The sequence below is a fragment of the Chelonoidis abingdonii genome, chromosome 5 (genome assembly GCF_003597395.2).
Source record: "Chelonoidis abingdonii isolate Lonesome George chromosome 5, CheloAbing_2.0, whole genome shotgun sequence".
In the NCBI taxonomy this organism is placed as follows: domain Eukaryota; kingdom Metazoa; phylum Chordata; order Testudines; family Testudinidae; genus Chelonoidis; species Chelonoidis abingdonii.
Window position 1 is genome coordinate 144,092,261 of NC_133773.1, and position 17,614 is coordinate 144,109,874.

Below are 17,614 nucleotides of genomic sequence, written 5' to 3' on the forward strand. Positions count from 1 at the left end.
TCGCAGCACAAATACACAGAATCCAGCTGCACAAGGAGCTGGTGCTTGAAGAGAAGGCGTCGTCTTCCCCCCTGCAAACAGGAACTCTGGAGGAATGGGGTTGCCTCTAATCATGACGGAATCTAGGGGGCAACCCTGGAACGGCTTACGTAGAGACGTGATGGTTGTCCATCGCTTAGAGTCCAAGTCAAGACTGGATGTCTTTCTAAGATGTGCTGTAGCTCAGCCAGAAGGCAGGGGCTCGATGCAGGAATCATGGGGTATGGGTCTCTGTTCTAACTCTTGGTCTCCAGAAGCCCAACTTTGAGGCCTGATTTGAAGACGTTCCCACCACCTACCATTCCAGCTGCGGTCAGGGGGAGGTGAGGGCGCTCATCAGCTTTGAGATTCAGACTTTACATGCCTCCAGTTGGGCCTGCTGGACCCGAGCTGAGCAGAGGAGGCGGCCCAGGGGCATGGGGGTTGTGTCTACGACACAGAACAGTGCAGTAGCCGGCATTTAGGCAGACCCATTTTATTTACAGGCTAATGAAACTGAAATCAGGATCTGAGTGCGGCTGGGAAAGCCCTTGTAAAACTTCAACACTCGAGCAGGGAGGGCTGCAGGGGATTGAAATGAGACTGAAAGAAACGCGGCTAGATGTCTAAACCCCGCCTCCCGCTGGGGAAAGCAGAAACAGGAGAAGGTTGATTGGGGAACAGCAACGTGCAGTTACAATGGCGTGTGAACCTCCTTCCCCCAAACTCAGTTACAATGGTGCGCATACACACACTCCAGTGGCACACTGACATTGGCATGCACCCCCCAGTGCAGTTACAACAACTGCGCCCACATGCACCCCCAACACACAATTACAATGGCTTCACACATAGTTACAATGGCAGTGCACACATATACACACTCACCCTCCAATGCACAGTTACAATGATTACACACCGGACAATACACAGTAACAGTGGCAATGTACACACACGCACACTCCAACTGCAGCACACATACCACTGACGGCTCAGTTACATTGGCGCATGCGCACACACACATCCAACACACAACTATAACAGCAGCACAGACATACACACTCATACACCCCAACGCACAGTGCAGTGGGAGCACGTGCACACAGACACACTACAGCACAGTTATATTGCGGCATGCGCACACACACTCCCCAATGCACAGTTACAATGGCAGTGTGCATGCACACACACACTAAGGCACAGTTACAATGGCAATGCGCGCACACACACACACACACACTCTCCGAAGCTACAGTTACATGGCAAGCGCGCACCACACACTCTCCAAGCAACAGTACAATGGCAGTGCACAGCAACACACCACAACACACAACACACTCTCTCCAGGCCAGTTACATGGCAATGCACGACAACACACACACACTCCAAGGCATAGTTACAATGTGGCAATGCGTGCGCGCGCACGCACACACTGTCCTAAGGCACAGTTACAATGGCAATGCCGCACAACACACACACACACACACACTCTCCAAGGCACAGTTACATGGCAATGCACGCACACACACACACAAAGGACCCTTTTTGCCACGCTGTTTACAGTGAACTGAGCTGCCAGAAGACATGCTACCCACCGTTGCTCCCTTCAGCTCCTCTCAGCTTCCTGTCTATCTGTGATTGCGAGGCTCTACAAGGCAAGGGCTGCCCTGCCAAGATGTTTAGCAAGCACCCAGCACATCAAAGACTGGGCTAAAATCCAGCAATAATAAAATGCCCTGAAACTAGTTCTGTTTTCTTGCTTTAACTTTAATCCACAGCTATCCAGGAGATCACCGGTTGCTTTGTTGTACCCCAAATTTTTCACTGCAACAATGGCTGGAACCCCTGGCTCAAATTCAGGATCCTGACATATGTGCTAAAGGAGAATGTCCATCAGACTGCAAGCGTATAGAGCCTATGACACAAAGTTGAGCAGCTCTGATTCTGTCCAGAAAGGCAGTGATGCACACATCCACAATAGTAAAGGCAGGAGAGTACAGCCTACAAGAAGGTGATGCTCCCAGCTCATGTAGACCCATGTGGAGGGTCCCTTAGGGAGGCAGGAGAACTGGATTCTAGCCTCCAGTCTGCCATTAACTCAGTGTGTGACTTAGGAGAAAAGGCTCAGGGGGGAGCCGTGTTAGTCTGTATCCACAAAACAACGAAGAGCCCGGTGGCACTTAAAGACTCACAGATTTATTGGGCATAAGCTTTCATGGGTAAAAACCCACTTCTTCAAGCATGGAGTGAAAATACAGATACAGGCATATTATTACTGACACATGAAAAGAAGAGAGTTACCTCACAAGTGACAACAGTGTTAACAAGGCCATTCAGACAGGGTGGATGGTGGTCCACTCCATAATGATGAGGAGTGTCAATACCAAGAGAGGGGAAAAGGCTACACCCCTGGTGCCACGGATCTGCTGCTTCCCTGTTATCCTAACAGGGACTGAGATAACAAACCTGGCCAGGAGGGTCACTTCTTGACAGAGGACTTGACAAATGCAGAGTTGGGTGTGGCTGAATAGTGGGAGATAAAGCAAGACTAGTGAGGCCACGGGGGCGCTAACAAATCGAGCTCCCCTCCCCCCATGTTAGACCTCCAGTTGATAGGAAAACTTGGAAATCACAAATCTCTCAGACAGGGAACCTGTTTCCCGAACAGCCCTGCTCCAGTCTTCAAAGTGAGCATGAAAACGTGGCACTCTTCCCTGCCCACCAAACCTAAACTGGATCCAAATTCTGCAGCTTGGGTCATCTCTAAGAAAAACCCCCTGAAAACAGTAACAAAGGAAGTCCATCGTATCCCCATTGCGCTGGAGGGGACACTGAGGCACAGAGAGGGAACAGGACCCGGACAAGGTCACAAAGAAGTTAACGGCAGACCATCATGCTTACTGCCCTGTGCTTGTGTGACACAAACTGCCCTACCAGCAGTGTTTCAAACCAGGGTCACAACCCACTACTGGGTCAATGGAACTGGGGCCGGCCAGTGCCTGTAGTGAGAGTTGTGCGGAGCCATTGTGCGCCTCACCAGGAGCCAGACCTGCTGGCGGCCACTTCCGGGGCACAGCACGGTCCGCATGCACCCTGGCTGTGCTGCTGACGCAGCCAGTTGAGGTATGTCCTGCGCCCCAATCCTCTGCCCTAGCCCTGAGCCACCCCAAACCTGGAACCCCTTTCTGCACCCCAATCCCTCATCCAGCCCTGACCCCTCCCGCACCCCAACCACCTGACCCAGCCCTCGACCCCACCCAAAGCCCTCATTCGGCCCCACCACAGAGCCTGCACCCACCAGAGCCCTGACCCTTCCTGAACCATCCTCTGCCCCACCCTGAGCCCTCTCACACCCAAACCCTCACCCCCACCCACCCTGCCGCAGCCCTCACCCCCACGCCCCAACCCTCTGCCCCTGCCCTGAGACCCTCCCACACCCCAAATCCTTCATCCCCAGCCCCACCCCACAGCCCTCACCTCCGCACCCCAACCCTCTGCCCCAGCCCTGAGGCTATCCCACACCCCAAACACCTCACCCGCGGCCCCAACCTGAAGCCCACACCCCCACACTCCAACCCTCTACCCCAGCCCTGATCCCCTCCCAAACCCTTCATCCTCAGCTCTGTGGGTCACAGGCATCAACAATTTTCTTCAGCTGGGTCCCCAGAAAAAAAGTTTGAAAACCACTTGCTCTACAGGATGGAATTGGACCTGGTCAAGTGCCAGTCATCAGGGCGCCCCCTAGTGGACCCAGCTGGCTACAGGCTAAAAGCCATGAAATTAGTGCACCAGTATGACACCTCACTGTTATCTGGAATAGACACTTTACAGCACTTTTCCAGCATTAGATAACTAACTAACCCTCATAACTATCTGATGAAGTATCATTATCCCATCCTATAAGTGGAGAAACCAAGACTCAGAGGAACTAAGTGAGTGGCCCAAAGTCAGAGAGAGCGAGCAGAGACACTAGGAATGGAACCCCGGAGTCCTGACTCCTAAGCCTGCGTTCAGAGCGTGCGGCTCTTCAGGGCATGCAACAGTTAAGATGACGCTCCGGAAAAACCACAGGGTCGATGTGAATATACAAAACCTGACATGACTGAATTCCATGTAGTAAGTTGTTTAAAACTTACCACCGAGTTCAACTATCAGACAAAAGGAAGGACAAAATGTAGCATGAAGAAGAAAAATCCAAAGGGGGAAAAAGCCCTATAATAAGGGCTTTGTGCTGCAGTGGTTGTTTCCCATTTAGCTATTGGAAAAGCCAACGGATTATGAAATCCAAGGTATGAAGCAAGCCAGCATATTAGTTAAACAAATAATGGAAGGGCCTAGAGTGCAGATAACAAGGCTGTTTGCAAGCCTGAGCCCCGAGGTGGGACTCACAGCTATTCAAAATGGACTGTGCAAACTGTGCCGGCTCCTTTGATGGCGACGTGTCTCTGAGTCTAGGGGGATGGGTCCAATATTTCAGTGGTTTATTGAATTTCTCCTATATGGGCCTGTGTTGCATTAGAGACTGGGCCCACATCACCACCCCTGCCCAATCCTGGGGAAGTTCAGATTTGGATCCAAGGATCCAGGCTGATCTCTGTGTCAATAATAAAGAGCTGAAATGCACCCTGAGATCTAAGCACCAAGGCAGGTTGGAGCCAGAGTTTATGATTCTGGAGAATATCTGGGTTTCCTTGTTGACACTGGTGAGATTCTCCTGTAGATTCAACAACTAGTTGAGTGGGATCCCTGCCCTGGTCGATAGCCAGATTCACTGCCAGTGCAGCTGGGACTTGAACTGGGACCTTACAATCCTTAAGCAGCAGCTCCGCTGGGACAGCCTCTCCCAGGTCACTGTGTTAAGCACTGTGTTGCCTTCGCCCCAGCTGGAGAGCCCTCTTCAGCTCCCTTTCTCATTATCCTGTACAGGTATGCTGAGCAAGTCTGCTGAGCAATCCCCCTGAGCCTGGAAGCCAGACTCACTGGGCTAAATCCAGCCCTGGTGTAACTTCAGGGAGAGACAAGGATGACTCTGACCCACCTGAGTGTTCATCGTGCATGTTGCAGCAGCACAGACCTGACCCAGGAAGCATGTGTTCCCATGACTCCAGGAGGAGCCAAATGGAGAGTGGCACCTTGGCTGAGCCAACTGGAGTTGGGTTGGTAGAGACAGAGCCAGCCCCACACCCTGCAGCTGCCTTTAGTCGAGCAGCCAAAGGCAGACCAAGATCCAGAGGCTGGGAAGTGGGAATATCCTTATTGGAAATAAGGTACAGGGAGGGTGATTAACCACTGGAACCACTGCCAAGGGCCAGGGTTCTCCATCACTTGGAGTCTGATGTTCTTCTGAAAGATCTGCTCTAGCTCAGCCAGGCTTGCTGCAGAAATCACGGAGTGAAACTCTCTGGCCCGTGGTTTGCGGGAGATCAGACCGGATGGCCCAAATGGTCCCATCTGGCCTCACAATCTATCAAATAATTTGGATCTGAATTTCCTGGCTCTTCCGAAACCCCAGGACTTTTAGCAATAAAATCTGCCCGACTACCTACCAAAGCGCCCTCTAGGGCAAAGACAGCGGCCGCTCCAGTGCGCTCCAGTGGCTCCATGCGGCGCCTCCAGCGACGGCGGCGGAAGGTGTCCGTCTTGCGGTAGTTGAGATGGAACTTCCAGCCAAAGAGAGAGGCGTATTCCCAGCCCTCACCTTCCAACTCCTCCTGCTTGTGCTGCGTGGGGGCAGAGAGCAGGGGAATCACAGCGCTGCAAGGAAGGACTGTCTGCAGGGGAACAGATCCGCTCCCCAGCCCCCTCCTGGTTAACGCTGATTCCAGGAGCTGGACTGACCTCTGGAGAGTGGTGGCAAGTACTCCCGGAGCAGGCCCAGGACAAGCAGCCACAGGGCAAGCTTCCCACATGCTCCCATTGAGCTGCCCCATCCCCCCAGACCCATTCTTTGCTGGTAGTTAGAACGGGTGCCCCATTGGTCCAGTTGCTGGTGGTTCTTTGGCGTTGATCAGGAACTGTGCTGAGACCCCCAAATTAATCTGACGGCACTGCAGAGTCATCCAGAGGACAGACTTTCATTCACTACCATCTCCTTTGCACCCCAAATAGGGATAATTTACTCACTACTGATGTGTAGCTACCTCTGGGGTGAAACAAGGCCACTGTTTACTTAGGCCCAGATCTTCGGAGGTATTTAGGAGCCTAACTCCCATTGATTTAAATGGCAATTAAGTGCCTAAATACCTTTGAGGAGCTAGGTCTTAGCCTGTAAGCTCTGAGTGGCAAAGACCATCTGTTCATTGTATGCGTGTTCAGCGCCTAGCGCAATGGGTCCCCGATCCTGAACTAGGGTCTTTAGACCTGGCCCCACTACACGTAATAAATACGCCCAGTCAGTGTTTCACACCACTCCTAGGAGCAGTGGGGAAGAGAGAAAGAAGATCATCTGCACTTGACACTGCAGGGGAACTGAGCTAGGCAGAAAGTAATTGAGCCCCATTCTAATGTTGCCAGGCTGCCAAAGTCAGCTAACACCCTGATTCTTACCACAGACCAGCCAAGCGCTTCGCTTCACGGCTCATCTGACGCAGAGCACGAGCTCAGCTCCGACTCGAGGGGAAGGGAACCACCTACCGCAGCGCCCTGTTTTCCTTGGAGGTCTCCCCTCCAGCTGAGGAGCCTGGGGGAGCTGTTGCAGTTGCAGGCCAAGGCACTTTGACTACAGACTTTCCCACTGTAAGGGAATAAGGTTTCTCTCTTCGGTGCCCACATCCATCATGTTTCTCTGTCTGAATCTGATACTTCAGAGCTTGACAGTATGTTTCCTTCCCTGCCCCTCTTTGGTTATTCGCCAGTGAGCAGGGGGCTCCTGACAGGTCCTCGCTGGTAAACATGGTAGACGCCTTCTCCCTAGACCCTCTGCACTGGATTTACACTGAGATGGACAGTGGGGCAGAACTGGTAATGGGAGCTGGAGGCTCCCAACTCTCGCTCACTGTTTTACATATGGCCGGGGATCAGAAAGTCCTTCCCATGTGACAGGCCTGTAAAATGAGTCAGGCAACTCAGTTCCCAGTCCAGCAAATCTGAGCTCCTTGGAGGATCGACTGGACCCTGGAGACAAGTCCCCCACTCTTTGGATTACAGCTAAGGCCTGGGGTTGGGGGCGGGGGAAGCTCTGCCTGTCTTCTGGATAAGACGACAACATCGGCATCCACTGTAATATTATCACTCATGTATCTGTATGGTGGCAGAAGCTGGCTGAGATCAGGCCCCATTGTGCTGGGAGCTGGACAAACACATGGCCATAGACAGTCCCTGCCCCAATAAGTTTATAATCTAAACAAACAAAGGCAGGATTCCTATCCCACTTCACCAGAGGGAGAACGGGGGGTGGAGAGAGCCTAAGTGATTTGCCCAAGGACCCCCAGGAGGCGTGTGACAGAGCTGGGACCTTTCATCAGCACCGAGTTCTCTTCATCCAATACTAAAGGGTCAGGCTCTTCCCCTGCGGGGCTGGCTGGCAGAGCTTAGGTGCCTTGGGGTGATTTCAGAGGCTGCCGTGCCATGTCGCTATCCTATTGGAGCCTCTGGAAAGCCACCGGGCCTAATCACCCGCTGTGCAGTGGTCTGGCAGTCAGGTCTCCCTGCATCTTCTAGTGAAAGAGGACAAGAGAAAATCTTGGGGGAGTTTGACTGTCACAAGCCTCCAGGCTGCAGCTGTTTCAACTGCATTCCTGGGTCAATGGCGACACCTAGCGGGGAGCAGCGAGACAGTGGGATGCTGGGAGTATTTCAGAAACCCAGCCCTGGGCAGAGCTGCCGGCACAAAGCCTGGATCTCCTATGCCCATAGGATCTGATCTCCGGCCGTGAATGTATGGGCTAAATGGGCTCCAGTGGCGTCTAAGTCCTTGTGCTAGCCTCTCTGCACAGGGGTGGATCTTACCCTGACCGAACAGCCTGCTGCGCATATTCCACCATAGCCAGGAAAGCTTGGGTGGGCATGCACGTGAGATGGGGGGTGGGTACCACATGTGGGAAGGAATTGAGGAATTGGGTGCTGGCGAAAAGTGCCAGCACTGGAAACAGGGTCCTCTGCTTCTCCACATCAGCTATGCTCACTGCCCTGCTGACACATCCTCACCCAACGGGACTCGGGAGTCAGAGACAAGGTCACCTTTCATGCCTCAGTCAACCCCTGGCTTCTCTCCTGAGCCTGCCGGCAAAGGTTCCCCTTCCCCACTGGGACCTGAGCCATGCTTCTCAGCCACTCCCGGCCTGCAATGGATTTAAAGCTACAGCCTGAGGAAAAGGGCTCCATGCTCCATTCACAGCAGCAACACCTGCTGGAATCCTTGCTGAGGGGTGTTCTGGTTTTTAAAACAAAATTCCATTCTAGTGGACATCATGGGGAGCAGCAGGCGCTCAGCCGAAACGTCTCAAGCTGCTCATCTGAAAACGGAGCCACGCCGACATGGCAGCTATTCATGCAAATCTGATCCTGGACCTCTCTTCTGCAATCACCCCATCTGTGCAGTGGAGGACAACAACCCTGACCCACCTCAACGGGGACTGGAATAACTGGCCTTTGTCAGCTGCTCAGAGACAATGGGCTGGCTCCTCAGCTGGAGTGAATTGGAGGAGCTCCATCATCTTCAGCTGAGCAACACCAGCTGAGGACCTGCTCCATTGACTCCAGTGGAGCTGCGGCTGACTGACACCAGCTGGGGACCTGCCCCATTGACTCCAATGGAGCTAGGGCCGACTGACACCAGCTGGGGACCTGCCCCATTGACTCTAGTGGAGCTGCGGCCGACTGACACCAGCTGGAGACCTGCCCCATTGACTCCAATGGAGCTACGGCCGACTGACACCAGCTGGGGACCTGCCCCATTGACTCTATGTGAGATGCCGCCCGAATCTGACACCAGCTGAGACTGCTCCATTGACTCCAATGAGCTAACGGCCGACTGACACCAGCTGGGACGCTGCCCCCATTGACCTCCAATGGAGCTAACAGCCGACTCGTACACACCAGCTGAAAGACTACTGCTCCAATGACATCCAATGGTAGCTGCGGCGTACTCCGAACACCAGCTGGACCTGCGCCATTAGAACTCTAGTGAGATGCGGGACTTGACTGACACTAAAGCTGGACCTGCCCCAATTGACTCAATGAGCTACAAGCCGACTGAACATTACCAAGCTGAAACCTGCCCATTGACTCCAATGAGCTACACTGCCACGACTACCAGCTGGGGACTCGTGCCCCACGGACATCCTAATGGAGCTATCAGCCGACTGACACCAGCTGGGGACCTGCCCCACTGACTCCAATGGAGCTACAGCCGACTGACACCAGCTGGGGACCTGCCCCACTGACTCCAATGGAGCTGCGGCCGACTGACACCAGCTGGGGACCTGCCCCATTGACTTAATAATAAAACAGCAGCAATAACCTCACAATTGTTCCTATTGTGTCAGTGTCCCAGGTGCTTCTGAGGCCGAGGGGAAGCCAAGGTCCCTGCCCAGAAAAGGATACCATCCAAGGGCCAAACTCTCTCCCCCTACACAGGTAGAGTCATACCCCACCCCAGAAGTCATACTATGTAGCTCTCAAACAGGGCTTTTCATCAGACCTCAAAGTGCTTTGGAAAGGAGGTCAGTAGCATCACCCCCATTTTACAGACTGTGAACCTGAGGCAAAGTGACTTGCCCAAGGTCACCCAGCAGCCCAGTGGCAGAAGTGGGAACAGAGCAACACCAATGGACCCCATTTGGGGATCTGGCCCTAGGTATTATTCTCTGGGATCTCCATACCTTTTTCAGAGCCTCCATCTGCTTAAGGTCCCTCCTGCGGAGCCGCACCCACCGCCGCCGGCGGCTAGTGTGGTACATCTTCTCTGCTGGCACCCAGGCCTTGGGCTTGCGGTCTGGTGGGATAGCAATGCCGTACTCCCAGCCTCAGAGTAAAGGAGATATTAGGGTGAATGCAGGGATCAGGCAGCTGCCTTTGCATCTAACCCCTAAGTCACTGCAGACACTTTCAAAATCCATTTCAGTTGGGGTTTTCCTAAATAACAAAGCTCGGTTTCCAGAACCTGCCTACAACATGCTTTGAAAGCGTGTGTCACTTCCCCTCGAGTGGCTGGCCACACGGAGAATAGCAGCCTACTACTGCTGCCGGATGCCAGAGTAACCACTTTAGCTCAAGTGCTAGAGGCTCCATGCTTTGGACCAGATGGCCCTGGGTGCGCATGCCCTACCGCTGATGCATGCAGGGGGCTGCTCTGTGGACATTCAGCTCTAGAGTGTGACCTTAAAACAAATCCCTCTAGAGCATCCAGATGGTTCCCAGCATTTCTAGTCATATGTCCCAGCTGGTTTGCAGTCCCCCTTTGTCCATCCGGGAGGGGTGAATGGTTAACGTGCTGGTCCTGAAGTCCAGTGGGGTGTCCCAGTGCTGCCTCAAGACCCACTCAGAGCAGCTTTGGTTTGGCTGCCAGGTTAAGTAATCTGATGGTCCCTTCAACAAGAAAGTATGTGATGGGTGCCTACCCCTTCCTGTGGGAGCACACTACCCAGCTGACTGCTTCACACTATCAGGAAGCTGAAATCCATCCCAGCTGCATCTCACCCTCCTCCTAGTAACCCCTTGTGACCCTACACATTCCTTTCCTCCTTGGCATTCACACCCTTCCAAGGCTCAGCAGCCATGGGCATGTTCCCCCTTTTAGCTCGGCTCTGTCAAAGCAGTGGCAGTCCCTTTAGGGGACTTTTGTTGCTCTCTCTCCCTTGTCGGTATCTTTCTGGTGAGGAATCCCATCTATGGTTGTGCTAGGGATCTGCTGGCCTCTTCTATGCTGGCCCCTTTCCCATCGCTGGTCCAGCACAAACAGAGGGGTAAAAAAGCCTTCGCCCTGCTGGCACGAGCACTTCCATCCCTGCTAACATCAGCAGAGCAGTCCTCGTGCTAGACTGATGGGGAAAAGAACTCCCAGCACAGACCCATCCCGGGATCCATCAGCTCCCACTGACGTGAATGGAAGCACTGCAGTGGGGCACCAGAGTAGACCCACGCAGAGATGGAGGGAATGTTTTTGTCACTCTCGTGGACAAAGGGGAACAGATAGACAGGGACGGGGAAGCTGGGTGCAGGGCTCCTCCCTGGAGAGGCTATGGCCATGGTGGGCAGAGTAAAGGGGAACGGGGGATGGGAGATGGGGGGAAGCTGAAATATACATAAGGTTCTGGCATACCTCTCTCATCAACCGCTCGGTTGAGATCCGTGTCCCATTCCACATCTTCCCATTTCCATCCTGGGGGACACTCGATCTCTTCCTTAGGAAGCACTTTCTCCCCGTTCTGGAAGACACGGGGAGCCTTTACAGAGCAATACTCGGCCTATGAGCGCGCCCATAGCCCACACTGACTTCCAAGATGGCTAGTGACAAAGCCTGACTCGTATCAGCTCTGCTTCTAGCCTATGAGCCCTCTGGAGCATAGAGCACCCAGCATCAGGCTCCATCCAGCTGCTTTGTAAACAGTACCTACAGATGGAAATGCTGCAATAGCTCCATTGTTTGAGTTGTGCTGAGACTCTCAGCAGGGACTCACTTGCTCTGCTAGATACGGACCAATGAGACAGGGAGCCCTCCCCAAACGGACAGCCCTTGGCCGGACAGTGCAAAATGGATTCCCTGAGAATGCACAAGGGGATCTGCTGATCAGTGGATGAGCTGCAGTCATTTCCTGACGACCCCTCTGTGAAATGGTTTCAGTGAATCTAAACTTTTTTTTCAGACCCCTGTAAGCAAATACATTCCTGAAGTCTGAGATGTGAAAACTGACTCATTTCTAAGTGATTCCAAAATCTAAGCCACAGGCTACTTTTTCACTTGATTAATGTGGGCGTGGTTTGACTGACACTATTAATAAATAACCTAGCTCTTTTCACCAATAGATCTCAAAACACTCTACAAAGCAAACCAGTATCATTATCCTCATATGGTAGGTGGGGAAACTGAGGCACGGAGTGGGGAAGTTGCTTGCCCAAGGTCACCCAGCTGGCCAGTGGCAGAGCCAGGAACAGAATCCCAGGACGATTGGGGGGTTCCCTCAGTCTCCAGCGAGGGAAGTTCTCACCACATCCGTGTAGGCATCAGCCATGTGGATCCATTGGCCCCCAGGAAGCCGGACTTGATTCTCAAACACTTCCTCTACAAAGCTCATGTGACCGGCGTCCGTGTCGTAAAGTAACCTGCATCCAGGGAGGATGAGAGGGAAAGAAAAGTGACTGAGAGCTCCCCCGCATCACCTCCACAAACTCTCGTCCTTTCAGCCAGCTGCTGCCTCCTAGATCCCAGCCCGTTACTCACAGAACGGAAAATGCTCATCGAGGTCACTGAGCAGATGCCTGGGAAATACAGCTGGATTGTTGACTACTCTAGTTAAAAAGCTGCTTCCAAAGCAGACATGAGCCTGAACTGCAGGATCCCTGCTGATGTTCCAGCCGGACACACTGTTCCAGCTGGATTCGCTTCTTGTGTGAACCTGTGTTGCACTGCACCATTCAACAGCTGCCATGTCCCACCCAAGAGGTGGCTGCATTTCCATGGTGGGTGAAGTAACACCCACTTATACAGGGTCACTGTCTCCTGGAAGTTCAAGAGCTATCGGAGGTCTGAAATACCATGAATCGTGGTCCCATTGCCTGGAGGCCCCAGGCAGTGGGAAAGTGGTGCAAAGGGATCTCCCAGCCCTGTTCAGTAGACAGCTGAACTCTCTGATGCCACTGTCTATGGAGTTATGGGACAGGTGGAGTTCACAGATTCACAGATTCTGAGGCCAGAAGGGATCACTGTAATCATCCAGTCTGACCTCAAGACATGGGCGAGGTGGGTCAGGATCAAAGGCCACAGCTTATCCCCTTGAACCCTATCCAGCTGCAGACCAGGGCAACGGACAGACCAGTGGGTGCCAGGACCAGACCTGTGGGAATGTGCAGTGAGTGGATCCACTGGCCACCAAGCCAGCACAGGGGCTTGTGGCTTTTGGGCTGCAGAAGTTCCTCGCAACCTGCTTCCAGGTCCAGCCCCTCCAATCCCCCAGGTGGGTCCCACACCCAAAGCTCTTTTACTTGGGCTCTGCACTGGGGGCCAGCAGCTTGTTAGCTTGGAAGCTCTTTTCAGCGGGGACCATCTTTTTTGTTTGTGTTTGTACAGCTCCTAGCTCCTGGTCCACACCAGGGGCTGAGAGATGCTACTGCAATACAAATCAGTTCCATTTAATAGTTTAGGAAGCGCATGGAATTCTCATCAGCTGTCAGGGGAAGAGCTGGGCCCTGGACCCACATCCCTCTAGGCTGCCGGATGATTTGCTATCAAGTCGCTACATGTCCTTATCAGAGGAGGAGCCATTTTAGTCTGGATCTGTGAAAAGCGACAAAGAGTCCTGTGACACCTTATAGACTAACACATGTTTTGGAGCATGAGCTTTCGTGGGTTAATACCCTCTTCGTCAGATGCATGCGTATCTTTTTTAAAGGTAGCCATCCTGCAGCAAAAAAACTTCAGGACCAGACTTCAAAGAGAAACTGCTGAGCTCCAGTTCATCTGCAAATTTGAAGGGATTGAACAAAGACTGTGAATGGCTTGCCAGCTACAAAAGCAGTTTCATCTCCCTTGGTTTTCACACCTCAACAGCTAGAAGAGGGCCTCATCCTCCCTGATTGAACTAACTTCGTTATCTCTTGTAATGATTCTTGCTTACATATATATTTCCCTGCCCCTGGAAATTTCCATTACATGCATCCGATGAAGTGGGTATTCACCCATGAAAGCTCATGTTCCAATACGTCTGTTAGTCTATAAGGTGCCACAGGACTCTTTGCTGCTTTTACAGATCCAGACTAACATGGCTACCCCTCTGATACAAGGTACTACAGGACTCTTTGTTGCTTTTTACATGTCCTTAGGTGTTTATGGGCTGTTAGATGAAACATCGTGCAATTGACAAATGCTATTTAAACAGGGAGCTCCCATGCCCCTTGCTGAGGGACAAATTCATAAATTCGAAGGCCAGAAGAGTCCAGTGTGATCATTTGGTCTGACCTTCTGTGCAACACAGGCCAGAGAACTTTCCCATGATAATTCCCAGAGCACAGCTTAATTTAAAAATTGTCAGTGATGGAGAACTAGTAAATTGATAAACGTTCCAATGGTTGATTACTCTCACTGTTAAAAATATGCACCTTTCTTCTGAACTTGCTTAGTCTCAGCTTGCAGACATTGGACCTTGTTAAACCTTTGTCTGCTAGACTGAAAATCCCATTATCAAATATTTGTTCCCCTGCAAGTACTTATAAACAGTGATCAAATCACCCCTTATTTGCTCTTTGTTAGGCTAAGCAGACTGAGTTCCTTGAATCTACCACTATAAGGCAGGTTTTCTTTAATCATTCTCATAGCTCTTCTCTGAACCCTCTACAGCTGACCTTGAGTTGTGGGCACCAGAACTGGGCACAGTAAGATAATATTGAGCGATCTACTCACGTCTTCTCCGGGCTGATGAACCAGTCCCCGGCCCACGTCCAGCCAATGGAGGGACGGAAACTGTCCTTCGGCAGTTTGATTTTGCCGGTCACATCGCTGTATTTGGGATAGGTCAAGCCAGTCGTCCCCCAGTTCCCAACCAGCGCCAGCTTTACCTGGTTCTCATACTTAAGACATCAAAATGAGAGACACTTTCAGGATAACAGTTGGGTTGATGGACACAGCGAGAACATGGAAAGAGGACCCCCAGAGACCAGCTACTTGGGAGTAAATTCATTACACAGGGAAGAGCATTCCATCACAGATGCACTTTGAGGGATATCCTCAAAGGAGTGGCCTGAGAAGCCGACTCCATGCAGGCCACCAAAGAGCATGGCCATGATCTTCAGTGGCTGTTGGCATGAGCGAGATTTGAATTAGTGACCCAGAGGTGAAGGACCCAACCCCCTTTTTTACAGTCCCCTGGCTCAGGGTCTGCTTGGAATAACTGTGTTTACAGCTGAACTGTGGCTGTCCTCCTCTGCACCGACTTGCCACAGAGCCCTGAATTCACTTCCTTCTGGAGCAGGATACTTACCTGCCACATTAGCGCCCCTAGAGGGAAGAAGCAAGAGGACTCAAGGATCCAACACTCAGTGTCAATCTAAGTTCCCTGTAAACTGTGCAGCTGCACGACTGCGCAGCAGCCTATTAAGCGCCGGGCAGGGCTCAGAGAACCCAGCCCTGGCAGACCTGCCATGGCCAGTGGACAGGAGCCCCTCTCCTAGCCTGAAACCAGGCCCAGCCTGGACTTGCCCTGGCCAGGGGAGAGGTGCCCTGGCCCACCACAGCGGAGAGAGGTGCCTCTCCCCAACCCCCAGCCCAGGTGCTGCTGTGGAGAGAAAGAGCTAGGTGTAGTCCTCTCTCCCTGCTGTAGCCCTGGGGCAGCCTGCACCTGAAACCCCTCATCCCCAGCCCCACCCCAGAATCCACACCCCCAGCCAGAGCCCTCATCCCTCCATACCCCAACCCTCTGCCTCCTCTCACACGCCAAAACCCTCGGCCCCACCCCGCCACATGAATTCTGTTATGTATACCAATATGGAGGTGACGTGTGACACATCACCTCCATGTTGGTGCACGTGACAAAATTCATTCCGCACAGAGTGGGAAAAATTAGAGGGAATGCTGGTGTCTACTCACGGTTTCTGCAAAGACGGAGAGCTTCCCTTCCGCATACTTGTTAAACTCCTTCTCGTCTACAGCCAGCCCAAACCAGAGTTGAACTCGTACCTGGGCTGGGACCCTGGGGCCCATCGCCTCTTCCTGTGGGTACTGCCAAAGAAAGGGAACCCAATTAATAGCCGCAGGGCAGCGGTTGCCCATTAAGGGTAAGGGCTTCTCAGGGCTACACCTGTCCAATAAGGATGAGAGACGGAATCATAGAATATCAGGGTTGGAAGGGACCTCAGGAGGTATCTAGTCCAACCCCCTGCTCAAAGCAGGACCAATGCCCAGACAGATTTTTACTTCTGTTCCCTAAATAGCCCCCTCAAGGACTGAACTCACAAGGCTGGGTTTAGCAGGCCAATGGGTTTAGCAGGCCAGTGCTCAAAGCCACTGAGCTAACCCTCCCTCCTGTACTCACTCCTGTGCAGCCAATGACATTGTCACACAGGCATGGAAAGGTGTGTGTGGTGTGATCTATAGTGGCTGCACTGCCTAGAACCCGCTCTTGGACAACAGAACCCCACGCTGCCCCTGATACACTGTGCCCTGTTAGGGATCAGGGCTTGTGGCAAAGATAATCTCCAGGCAACCTAATCAGAGCAACTGGCTTATAGCCAGTTGCCTGATTGGCTCCACCAGTCAGCAGACCAGCTCTTAAGCCCAGCAGCAGTTCAGTGGGTGCTCAAAGTACTTGCCCGCTGCTGCACCTGCGTTACTCCAGATAACCCAGTCCTGGCCTTCAGCTCTGATTCCTGACTTTGGCTCAGACCCTGTGCTCCTATTTCTGCTCCAACCACTGGGCCTGACTCCTGCTCCAACCATCGGGAACGACTGCCCCACATCGCGGTCTCTGCCATGCCCAGACTCTACTCTCCAGAGAGTGGCAGCCTACTACTGAAAAACAGGCTGGTGCTGGTGCTCCAGATTTCTGTGCCTAGGATGCTCAGCTCCCTCCATCCTTTAGCTGGGGTAGTGCCCACACTGGGCAGGGGGATGCATGCACGGAGGGGAGGGGAGCTTCCTGCCCATGGCCCAAAGAGCTTACAGTCTACAGGTAAAGGGGGCAGGCAAAGGGAAACTGAGGCAGAGAAAGGGGTGGGGGAGAGTGAGGCTGGGCAGCTGAAGGGTGACCATGGCAGGCAAGAGGCAGGAAGAAGGTGGGGGTCCAAGAGCCAATGACAATGCAGCAAAAATGATTAGGGGGCTAGAGCACATGACTTATGAGGAGAGGCTGAGGGAACTGGGATTGTTTAGTCTGCAGAAGAGAAAGAATGAGGGGGGATTTGATAGCTGCTTTCAACTACCTGAAGGGGGGTTCCAAAGAGGATGGATCTCAGTGGCACCAGATGATAGAACAAGGAGTAACGGTCTCAAATTGCAGTGGGGGAGGTCTAGGTTGGATATTAGGAAACACTATTTCACTAGGAGGGTGGCGAAGCACTGGAATGGGTTCCCTAGGGAGGTGGTGGAATCTGCATCCCTAGAGATTTTTAAGTCCCAGCTTGACAAAGCCCTGGCTGGGATGATTTAGTTTGGAATTGGCTCTGCTTTGAGCAGGGGGTTGGACTAGATGATCTCCTGAGGTCCCTTCCAACTCTGATATTCTATGATTGTAAATACTGAGTGACAGGATGATGTCAAGAGGCCATGAAGTCCTTTCTGGCAGGCCCTGACTTTCCTGCTGCACCCTCTAGCCAGTGCTGGTTGCTCTGGGGATGGAGCCCCGAGGGTCTAGGGAGACTGTCCACTAAGAACTCTCTGTGGTTGCAGCTCCCCTGTGGAGGGTCACTCTGGATTGAGGGGTAGGTAAGGTGAGCTGGAAGGCCCTGATTT

The 17,614-nt window shown here is 52.6% G+C and overlaps 1 protein-coding gene across 1 annotated transcript in view; it reads right to left on the minus strand.

The window, feature by feature from the left end:
* The window catches only part of DYSF (dysferlin), a 357,128-nt gene that overhangs the window by 151,854 nt on the left and 187,660 nt on the right, over positions 1-17,614 (minus strand). Inside the window, exons 28-33 of the mRNA XM_075066758.1 lie at positions 15,755-15,886; positions 14,573-14,739; positions 12,165-12,279; positions 11,279-11,384; positions 9,840-9,982; positions 5,565-5,738 (exon numbers count right to left, since the gene is read on the minus strand). Coding sequence (XP_074922859.1) covers positions 5,565-5,738; positions 9,840-9,982; positions 11,279-11,384; positions 12,165-12,279; positions 14,573-14,739; positions 15,755-15,886 — 837 coding nt within the window. The remainder of the gene's footprint in view (positions 1-5,564; positions 5,739-9,839; positions 9,983-11,278; positions 11,385-12,164; positions 12,280-14,572; positions 14,740-15,754; positions 15,887-17,614) is intronic.